Source organism: Nicotiana sylvestris, chromosome 7, assembly GCF_000393655.2.
Source record: "Nicotiana sylvestris chromosome 7, ASM39365v2, whole genome shotgun sequence".
NCBI classification, from domain to species: domain Eukaryota; kingdom Viridiplantae; phylum Streptophyta; class Magnoliopsida; order Solanales; family Solanaceae; genus Nicotiana; species Nicotiana sylvestris.
Window position 1 is genome coordinate 165,010,160 of NC_091063.1, and position 15,725 is coordinate 165,025,884.

The 15,725-nt window shown below is 36.7% G+C and overlaps 1 protein-coding gene across 1 annotated transcript; it reads left to right on the plus strand.

The window, feature by feature from the left end:
- The first annotated feature begins 10,487 nt into the window (after nucleotides 1–10,487).
- On the plus strand, nucleotides 10,488–11,894 carry LOC104237122 (non-specific lipid-transfer protein 1-like). The gene is made up of 2 exons (XM_009791208.2): nucleotides 10,488–10,890; nucleotides 11,639–11,894. The coding sequence occupies exons 1-2, from the start codon at nucleotides 10,562–10,564 to the stop codon at nucleotides 11,646–11,648; spliced, it is 339 nt and encodes a 112-aa protein (XP_009789510.1). The 5' UTR covers nucleotides 10,488–10,561; the 3' UTR covers nucleotides 11,649–11,894.
- Nucleotides 11,895–15,725: the final 3,831 nt, after the last annotated feature.

The following is a 15,725-nucleotide window of genomic DNA, read 5'->3' on the forward strand; positions in this document are numbered from 1 at the left end:
CTCTTCATGACAAAAACTGAAGTCAACTAAAATTGCATCTTCAATATTCTCGGTTGACTCTAGTAACACTACTTCAACATGGGCATCCTCACATTTTAATTGGATAAATTGTTGGTGTTCTACTCTGACCTCCTCCATGAGCACCTCAATTTTGTATCTAATGCACGCTCTTCTTGGATACTATTCACAACATTGTCTTGTTGAGCATTAAAATTTTCAACCAGTTGACTCACTTGAACTTTCAAATTGTGAATAGTTTCCTCTTGCCTTTCTATCTGTAGATGTCTTTTACTATTTTGTTCCACAATACACTTTAATATATCCTTGATCTCTTTCAGGTCATCATCCCTGGGTTCTTTGTTCCTATTAACTTCACAAGAAAAAGAAGAACAATCAAAGTAAGGGATTGGGGAAGATAAGAAATATAAGCACAATCATAAAAATGACCATGTTGACCACCACACATATCACACACATTCCACACATAAGATTGAGGTGGTGCACCTATCTCGCTCTCGAAAATATTTTGATAGTTTTGCCATGGGTGGCTTCCTCCACAATAAGCATTAGGAAGATCAATAGTAGTACTACCAACATAAAAAATCTCAAAATTCCACGATGCCATGTTTCTCAAATTAACAAGTAAAACTAAAATTTTAAAAAAAAATCAAATACAAAAAAAAAAGTTCAAACTTGAAACCAAGCAATATTTACACATACAGCTACACTGTTAGTTCCCCGGCAATGGCGCCAAAATTTGATCGCCCAACTATGCCATATAAAAAGGACTAAGCGATCATTGCAAATATAATTCGGTATACGAGTCCAGAGTTGAATCCCACATAGAACTAAGGCTTAGCTACAGTTGTTGACTATCACTAAGCAGATAAGCTCGAACAATTCCTAAGTTATAAATATTAATATTCTTATATCTAATTAACTAAATAATTAAAGTAGTAGATTAACAACTAAAGATACTATGGGTTGGAGAAACGATTAAGGAGGTTTAGAGTTATGATTTCCCCAATTGTCGAAATCCTTTCTGCTACGTCTTCTATAAGTTTGCCTAAGTATTCTCTACTGATCATGAGCGCTCTGAGTGTCGTAATTCTCTCCTGAGTAACTACCACAATTTACTAGACATATTCTTCCGAACTACGCTAGCTGGCACTAAGTTACGGCTCACTCGGATCGCACCAAGATTTTGTTATTCCTAATCCTACCTTTAAACCCTCTGTATTGATCCCTCATATACATTAGGAGTGATGTTGTTCAACAACTACCTAAATATGCACTCTCTTCTGGATAATACACACTAAATAGGCATAGTCAATTAAGAGCTCTTCAACCAACCCCAATATAAACGTAGTTGAACAAATAGAGAAAAAGTTACAACAAATCTATATTAATGTAACAGGAAAGTCATCCTCCAATAGTTTCCATCAAAATCGTATATAACAAATTAGCTATTCATAATAGTATGCATAACTAAATTCTTAGAATTCATAACCAATAATGGAAATAGGAAGAATGAAGTGGAAAAACTAGTAGAAGAATTCTCTGACTTGCTCCTAGTGTGTTCTTGCCTCTTTAGGCCGAAACCCCAATCTCCACGGCGGCTCCGTGCTCTCCCTAGGTCTAAATCGTGTCAAAAGTCCAAAAAATAATATTTTTCCGTGTATATATACCAAGTAGGGTCGGGCCTAGCAGAAAATACCTTCTCCCACGCGAAATAGGACAATCGCTCTGTAACATTTGCACTACCGGGCCGCATAGGGGGAGCGCTATGCGAGGCGGTAGTGGAGAAGTTCAAAGAGCTGATTCTGACGGGCTGTAGAAAATTTCCACAGGCGCTCTGCGCTATTCCACGCGCCACGGTAGTGAGAATTCGGTAAAACGTAAAAGATGAAAGTTATAGCTATTATAAGTAGCTTTCCAACAATATATTGTGGAGCCCAAATGGAGTTCTGAGTGAAATGTTATGTTCATTTTACTAGACAATGCGCCATATGCCCGCTCGATTCTTCGTTTCGTTCTTAACTATCATCCGTTGATCCCTGAACACGATCCCGTCTTAATTCCTTAGGCTTTTACTCATGCTTCAAAGCTCTAATTCACTTGAATTTATTCCATAATATCTACATAGCTCGGAATCACTCCTACAAGGCATAAATACACAATTTAGTGCAAAACACTAACGATTAAAGCACAAACTCAATTAAAGTGCAGTAAATTAGATTGTATTAATCGACTAAAATACGTAATTATATCCTATCATCAACCATCTCTTAATTTTTCTTCTCTATTTTTTTTATTTGCTTAAGCCGGTTGTGCGTAAAATATTGTTTCAGAAAATAAGTCATTTGTCTAGTATTTGTTTGCTAGAAAATAAGAGGATATTTTCCTCCAAAGAGGGGAAAATTTACTTCCCTAACCTATAAGCGGAAGTCATTTTTCTTCATGTATTTTAACTTTTAACTTAATATCATCGTTATGTTCCAAATAAAATGTGATCATTACAATCAATCTTTAAGATTTTTATATCTAATAAACTAAATTAAAGTAGTACATTAACAATTAAAGATACTACGGGCTGAGAAAAGATTAAGGAGGTCTAGAGTTATGATTTCCCCAATTGTTGGAAATCTTCCCACTACGTTTTATGTAATTTTGCCTAAGTATTCTCTACCGATCATGAACACTCTGAGTATTGTAATTCTCTCCCGAGTAACTACTATAATTTATTAGACATATTCTTCCGAATTACGCTAGCTGCCACTAAGTTACGGCTCACCCGGATCGCACCAAAGTTTCGTTATTCCTAATCCCACCTTTAAACCTTCCATATTGACCCTTATATATGTTAGAAGTGATGTTGTTCAACAACTACCTAAATATGCTCTCTCTTCCGAGTAATACACACTAAATAGGCACAGTCGATTGAGAGCTCTTCAACCAACTACAATATAAACGTAGTTGAACAAATAGAGAAAAAACTACAACAAATCTATATTAATGTAACATGAAAGTCATCCTCCAATAAGTTCCATCAAAACTCTAGATAACAAATTAGCTATTCATAATAGTTTGCATAACTACAATCCTAGAATTCAAAACCAATAATGGAAATAGGAAGAAGGAAGTGAAAAAACTCGTAGAAGAATTCTCTGCCTTGCTCCTAGTGTGTTCTTGCCTCCTTAGGTCGAATCCCGATCTCCACGGCGGCTCCGTGCTCTCCCTAGGTCTAAAGCGTGTCAAAAGTCCCAAAAATAATATTTTTTCGTGTATATATACCAAGTAGGGTCGGGCCCAGACAAAAACATCTTCTCTCCCGCGAAATATAACAATCACTATGTAACATTTGCACTACCGCACTGCATTGGGCGACGCGCCATCCGGGGTGATAGTGGGGAAGTTCAGAGAGCTGATTCTGACAGGTTGCAAGAAATTTCTCCAGGCGTAGCGTGCTCCGTGCCGCTCCACGTGCCGCGGTATTGGGAACTTAGAAAAATGTAAAACATAAAAATTGTATCCCTTTTAAATAGGTTTACAACAATATATTGTGGAGCATAAACAGAATTTTGAGCGAAAAGTTATGTGCATTTTACTAGACAATACGCCGTATGCCCGCTCGATTCTTCGTTTTGTTCTTAAATATCATCCGTTGATCCCCGAACGCAATCACAATGTAATTCCTTCGGCTTTTACTCAGACTTCAAAGCTCCAAATCACTTGAATTCATTCCATAATATCTACATAACTCGGAATCACTCCTACATGGCATAAAATACACAATTTAGTGCAAAACACTAGCGATTAAAGCTCAAACTCAATTAAAGTGCAGTAAACTAAAGTGTAATAAGCGATTAAAATACGTAATTATAGCCTATCATCAACCATCTCTTAATAATTCTTTTTTCTTTTTTTATTTGCTTAAGCCGACTGTGCGTAAAATATTATTTCAGAAAATAAGTCACGTGTCTATTGTTTGTTTTCTAGAAAATAAGAGGATATTTTCCTCCAAAGGGGGGGGGGGGAGTTACTTCCCTAACCTATAAGCGGAAGTCATTTTTCTTCATAATTAGCATTTTAACTTTAAACTTCATATCATCGTTACGTTCCAAATAAAAGTCATTATAATCAATATTTAATACTCAAAAATTTCATAAAAACCATATCCAATTTGCTAATATTATCATCGATATTCCTAAAAATAACTTTTTAAAACTCTTGTTTTTAGCGAAGATGCTTGGGTCAAAAACTGCTTTATTATTCAGTTTTTTAACTTTCTCTCTCTAAAATGAAATTTCCTCTCAACTAATGCTGAACATGGGAAGGAAATTGAAGGCTGGAGTGAGAGGGCAAAACAATCAAATGACAAATCCAAATCCAAATCATGGAGGAAAAGGTGTTCCGAGGATAGAAGATTCGAAGAAAGCAAGATATTTGAATGCAATTACTAGAATAGTACCATTAGACTTGGAGCGAGTGTAAGCTATGTCAACACCAATTACAACACCAGTGAGGACACAGTCTGAAAATGTGTAGGGGAGTGATGCATGTAGACGATCGTGGGCTGATAAGGTGGAGGAGGAAGCAATTGCACTCGATTCACAAAGCGAGACACAAGCTCAAGGATCTAGAACATCGTGGAGTAAAATTGTAGCTACTGTTCCATTGGAGAAAGGTGAGGACTTGAAACGAGAATCACCTATTAACAGTAATGTGAAAATAACACTAGAAGACATTCATGAGGAGGTAGAATATTGGAAAACTGGAGTTGTATGCTATGTGTTGGGATCTAATCCACCACAAAATGTCATGGAAGGGTATTTTAATAGAATTGGGGTAAAGCTGGGTATTGATATAGTTGCACAACTTCAAAGAGGTGTGTTCCTGGTCAGATTCCATACAGCTGAAAGCAGATCTAACGTAGTATAAGAAGGAGTCCAGATGTTTGATAGAAAGCTAGTAATAATCAAATTATGGCAGCCAGATATAGAAATAAAGAAGGAGATAACGGATAATATAACAGTGTGGATTAGACTACCAGGACTGAATGTGAAGTATTGGGGAAAGCAGGCATTAGCAAAAATAGCAGGACTGGTAGGGAATCCTTTGAAAGCAGACAAAGCCATTACTATGAAGGAGAGAATGACATATTCTAGAGTGTTGGTAGAAGTACCAATCAATAAGGTATTCCCAAAATCGGTAATGTTTGAAAATGAGCATGGACACATTGTGGAACAAGAGGTGGATTTTGAATAGAAGCCAATATTATATACTAAATGGAAAAATTATGGGTATGAGCTGAAGGAATGCAGGAAATATATAAGGGAAGAGATAAGTAGTAAAGCACAAGAAAGGTGAACAAACAGAAATCGGTAAAGAAGTTGACAAGGAAACAGGCATAGAAGAGAAGTTCCAACAAAGGGTAGGGAAACAAGTGATGGGGAAACAAAGACATGATAACTTCTACTACAGGAGAGGTAATGCAAGGAGATGGATAGTGATTAGAGAACCTCAAATTATTACTGGAAACTCATTTTCAGCTTTAGTTGAACAGAGCAACAGAAATGAGGGAATAGCTAAACCTTCCTGCCATGGAGGAGGTGAAGCTGAGGGGGGGCCTGGACATGGGAAAGGTGGGGGAAACCCCAACCCTAATGGATAGCATTGGGGTTTGGAATGCCAGAAGCCTAAACAAGCCAGATAAATAGAAATAAATGAACATGTTTATCCACAACTTGAGAGTTGGCTTGTTTGGGTTTCTGGAAACAATGATAAAAAGAGCTAAGACACAAAAAGCTTCTTTTTATCTTTGTCATGGCTGGTCGTTTATAACAAATCTAGACAAACATCCGGGAGGTAGGATTTGGATGTTGTGAAAACCTCAATTATATGAGGTTGACATAAAAAAAGTTACTGAACAAATGATTTATAGCACAGTAAAGCATAGGGAGAATGGACTGAGTCTTAATGTTACTCTTGTATAAGGCTTTAATGAACAAGCATCTAGGAGGAAACTATGGGATGACACCAATCAGATAGGGGTCAAAATGGATGTACCATGGGCTGTGATGGGAGACTTTAGTTGTGTTCTTAATTGGGAGGAAAGAATTGGAAGTAAAGTAACTATGGCTGAAACTAGAGATTTTAGACAATGTATAGAAGTGTGTGGTCTGAAGGAGCTTAGATCCTCAGGAGCTTTCTTCACATGGAACAACAAACAAGGAGGAGACAGTCGAGTGTACAGCAGGATAGATCGAGTGCTGGTTAATACTGAATGGGTGACTGAGTTACCTGCAGCAAAGGTGCACTTCATGAATGAGGGCATCTATGATAACTACCCAGCAATCATAAACTAGGAAGGAGGGAATGCAGGAGGAAAAGGCAGTTCAAATACTTCAACATGTGGAGTATGATACCAGAATTTCAAACAAGAGTACAAGAAGTATGGGAGAAGAAGATACAGGCACACATATATACAAATTGGTAGGAAAGCTGAACAGAACCAAAAGTGTACTAGAAAGATTGAACAAGGAGAGATTTTTAGATGTAGAAAAAAGAGCTGAAACAACAATGGTAAACTTGACAGAATGCCAAGAAAAGATCCAAAACGATCCTAGAAATGTTGAATCAATTGAAGAGAAAATCATATTGATGAAAGAAAGCATCAAATGAGGCAGGGAGATCAAAATACAAAATACTTCCATAGTGTGATAAAAGCCAGAAGGAATGCTAACAGGATTTTCTCTATAAAAGATGTTGAAGGGAAGGAGACAACAGATGTTGAAGGGATAGCAGATGCATTTATAAAATTCTACAAGAAGTTGTTGGGGGAAATCAAAGGAGACAGACAACATGTGTGCATCAATCTAGTAAGGAAAGGACCAGTGGTTCAACCGGAACAAAGAGAACAACTGGAAGCTCCAGTTACAGACAAGGAAATCAAGGCAACTTTGTGGTCAATTATAGGAGACAAATCCCCAGGACCTGATGGCTATGGATCTCAATTCTTTAAGGATTGTTGGCCAGTGGTAAAGCAAGATGTCATTGGAAGTGTAATGGAGTACTTTGACACTACAAAAATGTTCAGGATTATTAACAGAACCACTCTAACTCTTATCCCAAAGAATAACCATGCAGCTGAAGTAGGGGACTATAGACCTATTGCATGTTTCAATTTTGTCTATAAGATAATATCAAAGGTGTTGTGTAACAGGCTAAAAGGTGTATTGCCTTCAATAATAGCAGAGAACCAGAGTGCATTTGTGGAAGGCAGAAGTATAGTTCAAAATATCCTGATATGTCAAGATCTAGTAAAATTGTAAACAGGAAGAAATTAACAAGTAGCTGTTTGATTAAAATTGATCTAAAAAAAGCATATGACTCTGTAGAGTGGGGATTTGTAGAAGAAATGTTATATGCATTGAACTTTCCTTCCAAATTCATCAAATGGACTATGGTATGCATCTCAACAACCCAATACTCGATTGCTTTAAATGGAGGACTATATGGATGTATTGAGGGGAGAAGGGGATTACGATAGGGAGACCCTATATCACCTCTTCTTTTTGTGATATGTATGGAATGCTTCATAAGAATTATGCAATGGGTAGCTACATTAGATGGATTTGCATTTCACACAAAATGCAAAAGTTTGAAGTTAAATCATCTATGCTTCGCAGATGATGTTTTGATGTTCTATAAAGGTGAGTATCGAAGTATAATGCTTATGATGAGAGGTTTGCAAACTTTCTCTAATACATCTGGGCTGAGCACTAATGGTGGAAAGTCTAATGTATATAGTGCAAACATGGATAGATAATGTTTACAAGGTATATGTGAAATAACGTGGTACAAACAGGGGACGCTGCCATTCAAATACTTAGGGGTGCCAATAGCTTCAAGGAAACTGAAAGCAGGAGATTGTGAAGTGCTGGTTGACAAACTCAGTACAAGAATCCATTCATGGAAATCAAAAAACTTGTAATATGCAGGAAGGGTCCAATTGATCAGCTCTGTTCTGATAAATATACATTCATACTAGGCAGCAATATTCATCCTACCAAAGAAGGTACTTAAAGACATTACGGCAATATGTAGGAACTACTTATGGGCTGGGAAAGGCACGTTTAATAAAGTGCCACTGGTTGCATGAGACCTTGTTTGTAGACCAAAAAGAGAAGGAGGGCTGGGAATTATGGAGTGCTTAATATGGAATGAAGCTGTTGTAGCTAAGTATGTATGGCACATCGCAAATAAAGAAGACACTCTGTGGGTTAAATGGATTAACCATATCTATCTGAAAGGAGACAACTGGTGGCAATATAATCCCCCACAAGACAGCTGCTGGTACTGGAGGAGAATATATTCTATACGTGATACATATGCAGCAGGTTATATAGAAAATGGAAGGCAAACAAGGACAGAAAAATACACAATAAAGAGTGGCTACCACTAGAGAAGAGGAAGGCTGGAACAATGGGCTTGAAGCAGAGGGGTGTGGAACAAAATGAATACTCCTAAATACAGCTTCATCTGCTGGCTTGCAATGCAAAGGAAACTGCTAACAAAAGACAGAACATTGAGAATGAAAATTACTGAGGACGGTGAGTGTATGCTATGTGAAGGAAAAACATAATCAATTGACCACCTATTCTTTTAATGCATATTCTCTAAGATGTGCTTAGCTGAAGTGCTCAAATGGCTTGGTATGAACATTAAGAACACAGAGGTGACAGGGATATGGAGAAGGATGACAAGAATAGCAAAAGGGAACATAGAAAGATCATTCACACAGGCAGTGCTGGCAGCAGTCATCTATCACATATGGAAAGTCAAAAATGAAGCAGTTTGGATGAAAAAAGTGCCAAGACCACAAGCTATACTGGAGCAGATACAATATACATGCAAATATAGATGTTTGGAAGTTGTACAGAAGAAGAAAAAGATCAAAAAAGAGATAAGCTGGATCGAGAAACAAAATAGATAGATAGATACGGAATATATAGAAACATATTGATAGATTGGAATATAGCTAAGGTATAAAAATGACAGAGGAAGGAATGGTGAGAAATATGTATGTTTGGTTTGGGATGATTGAATAAAGATTTATTTTCCACCAAAAAAACTTTTGTTTTCACCAAGTAAGTACCGGAAAAATATTTTTCAAAAGCATAGTTTTTATAATAAATATTGAATTTCTATTATACCAAATACACCCAAGCTAATGTGTTGGAGAATATGCCGCTGAGCAAGGGATTGCCAATCCCAAAAAGGAAGCACCTTTGCTCACCTAATTGGATGAATGAAAAAGCTGTAGTTCTTTTATTTGAGTTTTGGTTCATTTCTCATTTGGACGATTAATAGTGTTTTCCACCAACTGAAATAATTGAGAATGATTCCATCCAGTATCTCTCTATTGCATGTTTCTTTCGTTTAGCTTACACGTTGAAGGGATTTATATATTCCAATTTCCACGTATTTTAATCTCCAGAAAAGGAGGATTTTTCTACAACAAAAATCGTTATACACATGGTCTTTTTCTGATCTCCTAAAAATAAGGTATGCTTAATTTAATTTATTGATGTAAAAAATGAGCATAAATAACTAATACCCATTAAACTGTGCAAATCAGAAATTTCTCGAATATTCGACTTTGTTGGAAATTAAAGCAAGATTAATTACGAATCATAAATTGTCTAGGATTTGGTATGTGCTAGTTATTTAATTCATGTCTAATTAGGTTTTGTTGTCAATGTTATGTAGGAATATGTTGCTAGTTTCTAGTCAAATTTGATTTTGTCGTATTATAAACGCGGGTATTACTATAGATTTTCTTAGGTTGAGAGGTAGCTATGATGTAGACCAGAGGCACATTTAGGATTTAAGTTCTGTAGGTTCAATTTTTTCCTTTAAAGTATTTAGCCTTAAACGCATTATATTTTTAAAAAAGGTGTATTTACTATTTATTGTTATTTTACTGGATTTTTACATATAAATTTATACTCCACATTGAAAGCTAGATTCAGATGAATCCGATAAATGAACGCTACATCCGCCGCTAATATAGAATGATTCAAGAGTTTATGAGTAAATAAAAAAGCCTCGTACTATATTCTTTCTCTTGTTTGATAAATTCCTTTCTATGTCGCTTTTGCTGCCTAAATTGTTTGGGGTATTTTATTCCTTCGGACTTTGTTTTGGCTACAAAAGTAGGCACTGAAATTGATTCAAAGAGAATTCTTGAACAAATAACAAAAAGAAAATCTCTATGCATGGGTTTTACTTTTATAGTGCCCAAACCCCAAAACCCTAACATGCATGGTTCATCGAATAGTTCCATGCAAGAAGGTACTAAAATATAAATCAATATATATAAATAAATAAAAATAATTAGCCTAACGCCATTAGTTCTTCCACTCAAACTCAATCCTCTTCCCTATAAAAACCCTAAGGTGCCAAGAGTTTTCCGTACCCAGCACTCAAAGAACTAAGAGTATTATTTCTTACTGTTCTCTCTATCACTTCATCACCATCTCTCCAAACAACAGAAATGGCCGGAAAGATTGTCTGTTTTTTGGTTTTGTGCATAGTGGCAGCTGCGCACAGCGTAGAAGCCCTAACTTGCACTGAGGTTGACGCATACCTCAAAGATTGTGTACCTTTCCTTACAAAAACTGGGCTTCTGGGAACCTGTTGCGATGGCGTCAAGAAATTAGAGGCCGTTGCCACCACCACAACTGACCGTCAAACTGCATGCACTTGCCTGAAAGCTGCTGGTGAAACTATCATTGGACTTGATTGGAGTAGAGTTGGTGATCTTCCAAGTGCCTGTGGTGTCAATCTTCCATACACTGTCAGTGCTGACATTGACTGTTCCAAGTAATTCACCTTCTTTCCCTCTCTGTAGACACATCAATTATTGCTTCTAATAGTAGCATGTTGGTCGTGCCGTTAAAATCAATTTATTTTGAAAAATGTTTTATCAAAATTGCTTTTCAAGAAAGTAACTTTTAGCGAAAAACAGCCCGTGTTTGATTAATCAATTCAAAAAATATTTTTGAACAATTAGTGTTTGGGCAAACTTCTAAAAATTACTTCTAAGTGTATTTTTCTTAAAAATGGTTTTCAGAAAAAAATATTTATGAGATAAAAATTATTTTTTTCTACTTCTCGAAAACTGCTTGTACTTCTGCTCATAAAGTACTTTTATATATACTTCTAATATCTTTACAAACATCTTAACTTTGAAAAACAGTAGTTTTGGCCAAAATGAAGCACGGCCAAATAGGCTATAAATCTCTCCATTGAATAGCCAAATGAGACGAAATATGAGATGGATGATTAAATTTTCTTACTAGTTCCTGCGTTTTTTTTACTAATATAAATTGAAGATCATACAATAAATATATGTACTTAGTTAAACAGCATCAATTTTATAGTTAATAATGCCAAAGATGCGGTTTGCTTATTGTCTTACATGTGAACGAAGGGTTTCTTTATCTTGGGTCTTAATAGCCTGTTTGGCCAATTTTTTTTTTTGGCCAAAAGTAGTTTTTTTGGTAAAACAATATTTTTTTTTAATGGAAGTTTGTATATTGATTTGCATTTCTTTGATTTTGTGATGCAGGATCGAGTAAGGAGGAGGAACAATCTGAGTTTACAACCGCACAATTTGGTAGTATGCAATAATGAGGAGAAGAAGAATAAGAAATGGGATTGTCTGCTTTGATCTTATTTACTTATGGATCCGTTTGTATTTCGTCCCTTTTGTTTTCTTTTTTCCTCTTTGTGTGTGTCCTTTTTTGAGTCCTAAACGAGTGTAATAAATAAGCGGTTGTATTACTATTCCATCTTGATAGAACATCTTTCATGTTTAATTACTAGGTCATTGTCTCCCAATTATATTTCTTCTTTATTATTTTTCTCACACATGTTTTTTCCTCACAATTTCTCATTTTTATTATCACGACCTAAAATCCAACTAGCTGTGATGGCACCTAACCCAACTCACTAGGTAAGTCAATTAACAACTATCCAATTTAATGAGATTGATTAAAAGAAGAAATGACAATCCAACTGCTTTTATATAATAATTTCCCAAGGACTGATAGTACAAATGATGAGCTTCTAAGATTTAGATTTTTACGAGACTGAACTGAAATAATTACAATATTTGTTTGAAATGTAAATAAACAGAATTCGAATCTAACGCTACCAAGCACAAGATAGCCATAACTGAAACGCAGATACATCTTCAGATCTAGCTCCCGTCGTACGCAGCACATCAACATCCAATAGCTGCACGCAAGGTGCAGAAGTGTAGTATGAGTACAACCGACCCCATGTACTCAATAAGTAACAAACCTAACCTTAAGTTGAAAGTAGTGATGAGCTGGGACAAGGGTCAGAGTCCCACTCCAATAACCAGCCACGTTTCATAATAATATAATAAAAATGGTACAAGAAAATAACTCAGAGATAAGATGCTCAACCCACTAGGCTTTTATATAAGAATTTCCCAAGGACTGGTAGTACAAATCATGAGCTTCTAAGATTTAGATTTTTACGAGACTGAACTGAAATAATTACAACATTTGTTTGAAATGTAAATAAACAGAATTCGAATCTAATGCTGCCAAGCACAAGATAGCCAGAACTGGAACGCAGATACATCTTCATATCTATCTCCTGTCGTACGCAGCACATCAACATCCCATAGCTGCACGCAAGGTGCAGAAGTGTAGTATGAGTACAACCGACCACATGTACTCAATAAGTAACAAACCTAACCTTAAGTTCAAAGTAGTGATGAGCTGGGACAAGGGTCAGAGTCCCACTCCAATAACCAGCCACGTTTCATAACAATATAATAAAAATGGTACAAGAAAATAACTCAGAGATAAGATGCTCAACTCGTTAACAATTACGAAAAATAAGCATGCTTTTCAAGCATAAAAGCAAATCCCAATTCTTTCACCAAAAATACAAAAAATATGAGTAAGTTTGAAAACGGTAACTTTTTCCAAAAATCTTTCAATAATAATTAAGATGTTTCATTTTCAGATAGCATGAGTAAAGTACATCTCTGTACCTATATGCTGACAAGAAAGTGAAATCATAAATGCCACTAAAACCAAGTAGAATGAGGAAATACATCTCTATGCTTGTGTCTCAAGTACGCATGTCAAATGCAATACATATTAGTGATGAACTCATGTATTCACACTCTCAGAGTAGTCAATCTCACGGTCTCGTATTCTCACTCATCATGCTCAATACTCAACACACTCAGTCATTCGGTAATGTACAGTGCAAATCCAACCCAAATATAAATAAATCAAGGGCAAATCCAGCCCAATGCAAATGAATCCAGGGAAGATCCAACCCAAAAATCCATAGCAATTGCGCCCACTGTGGATGTGCAGACTTCGAAGGGGCCGATCTAACCCAAGCGCTATAATAAGCTAAATCATGGCATGAATCAATAAAGCCTGCTGCAGCGTGCAACTTGATCCCATAAATATCACTCACAACAGGCCCTTGGTCTCCCTCAGTCATCAATCTCTCCAGTCTCTCGGGCTCACATCACTTATGCTAAGCATCCTTAATCAATGATATAATATGTGATAATATACGATAACAAAGACTGAGATATGATATGTAATGATGAATGCGGCTGAGTACATAACTACAATTAAGCAAATAACTCAACAATAAAGAACGACCATTGTGGGTCCCAATAGTATCAGCATATAGCCTAAACATGATTTCTAGCATAAATTAAAAATCAAGTACTCTAACAAATATAGTACAGTAAAAGTGTTTATATAAGATAGCTACATAGTTTCATAGAATCGTCTAAATCACAATTCACATAGTGCATGCCCATACGACCGTCACCTATCATGCACGTCACCTCAATATCAATCACATAACACGTAATTTGGGGTTTCATACCCTCAGTACCAAGTTTAGAAGTGTTTCGTACCTCAAAAAAGCCAAATCCAACACCGAGCAAGGCAAACGATGCTCTAAAAATGCCATCCCGTGTGGACCAGCCTCTGAACGGCTCAAAACCAGCCAAAAGCAACTCAAGAACATCAAATAATGCTAAAGGAAACAACTTCAATTGATAAAGGGAGAATCTTTAATCAAAAGCCCAATGCAACCAAAAAGTCAAACCCGGACTCATACCTTGGAACCCGACAAAACTTATAAAATCCGGCAACCCATTCAATTACGAGTCCAACCATACTAGTTTCACTCAAATTCGACTCCGAGTCGATGTTCAAAACTCAAAAATTCACTCTATGAAATTTAGTCAAAAATCCCCAATTTTCTCTTTGAAATCATCAACCAAATGCTTAAAAACGTGGATAGATTCATGAAATATAATCAAAACCAAGTAGAAAACACTTACCCCAATCCATATGGTAAAAATCACTTCAAAAAATCGCCTCATTTCGAGCTTCATAGCTCCTATTATACAAAAATGACCGAAACCCCAGAAATAGAGTACTTTATAATAATTGGGCATATTAATAAATTGCGATCGTGAAGAAGTGTAACGACCCAGCCGGTCGTTTTGAAAGTTATAGCCCCGTCCCCCTATTTCCTGCTTCTTTTGTATTCTTCAGCTATATTATGATATACCGGGTTAGTTGGTTCGGGTCCAGAGTGATTTCAGAATAACTGAGACACATATTCTCTTAATTAAAAGCTTAAGTGGGAAAAATTGACCGGATATTGTCTTATATGTAAACGATCTCGGATTTAAATTTTGATGGTTCTGTTAGCTCCGGTAGGTTATTTTGGACTTAGGAGCGCGTCCAAAATGTGATTTGGAGATCCGTAGTAGAATTAGGCTTGAATTGGCGAAAGTTAGAATTTTGGCGATTTTGGCCAGTAGTGAAAATTTTGATATCAGTGTCGGATTGGATTCTAGAAGTTGGAGTAGGTTTGTGGTGTCATTTCTGACTTGTGCGCAAAATTTGAAGTCATTCGGATGTGGTTTGGTAGGTTTCGACATCGTTTGTAGAATTCGGAAGTTTAGAAGTTCTTTAAGCTTGAGACCGGGTGTAAATTGGTGTTTTGATATTATTTTGAGTGATTTGAAGATTTGACTAAGTTTGTACGATGTTATGGGACGCGTTGGTATGTTTTGTTGAAGTCCCGAGGGCCTCGGTTGAGTTTCAGGTGGTTAACAGATCATTTATTCCTTGGTGAGATAACTGGTCTGCTGCTCTATTTTGTTTTTGGTTTCCTCTTACGCGTTCGCGAGAGGGGCCTCGCATTCGCGAAGAGTGTTTTTTAGATGGATTTTTTGTTCTATGCGTTCGCGAAGGAGAGGACGCAAACGCAAAAGGTAGGGTAGTGTGTGCATTGCGAAGACATGAGTGGTGTCGCGTTCGCGAAGAGGAGTGAGCCAGTTGGGGACCCCAGGTCCTTAGCCTACGCGTTCGCGAGGTAAGGGTCGCATTCGTGAAGGTTTGAGTTGGTAAAGCATCGCGTTCGTGAAGAGTAAAGCAGAGAGGCAGTCTGAGTTGATCTACAAGAACGCTAGAGGACGGTCGCTTCCACGAAGAAGAAAATCTAGGCAGACAGTGTTAAATTCAAAATCGAGGGCTTGAGCTCATTTTTCATATTTTGAGCTAGAGATCACGGATTTGGACGATTCTTAAAAAGATTTTCGCGTAGTTGATTAGGGTAAGTGT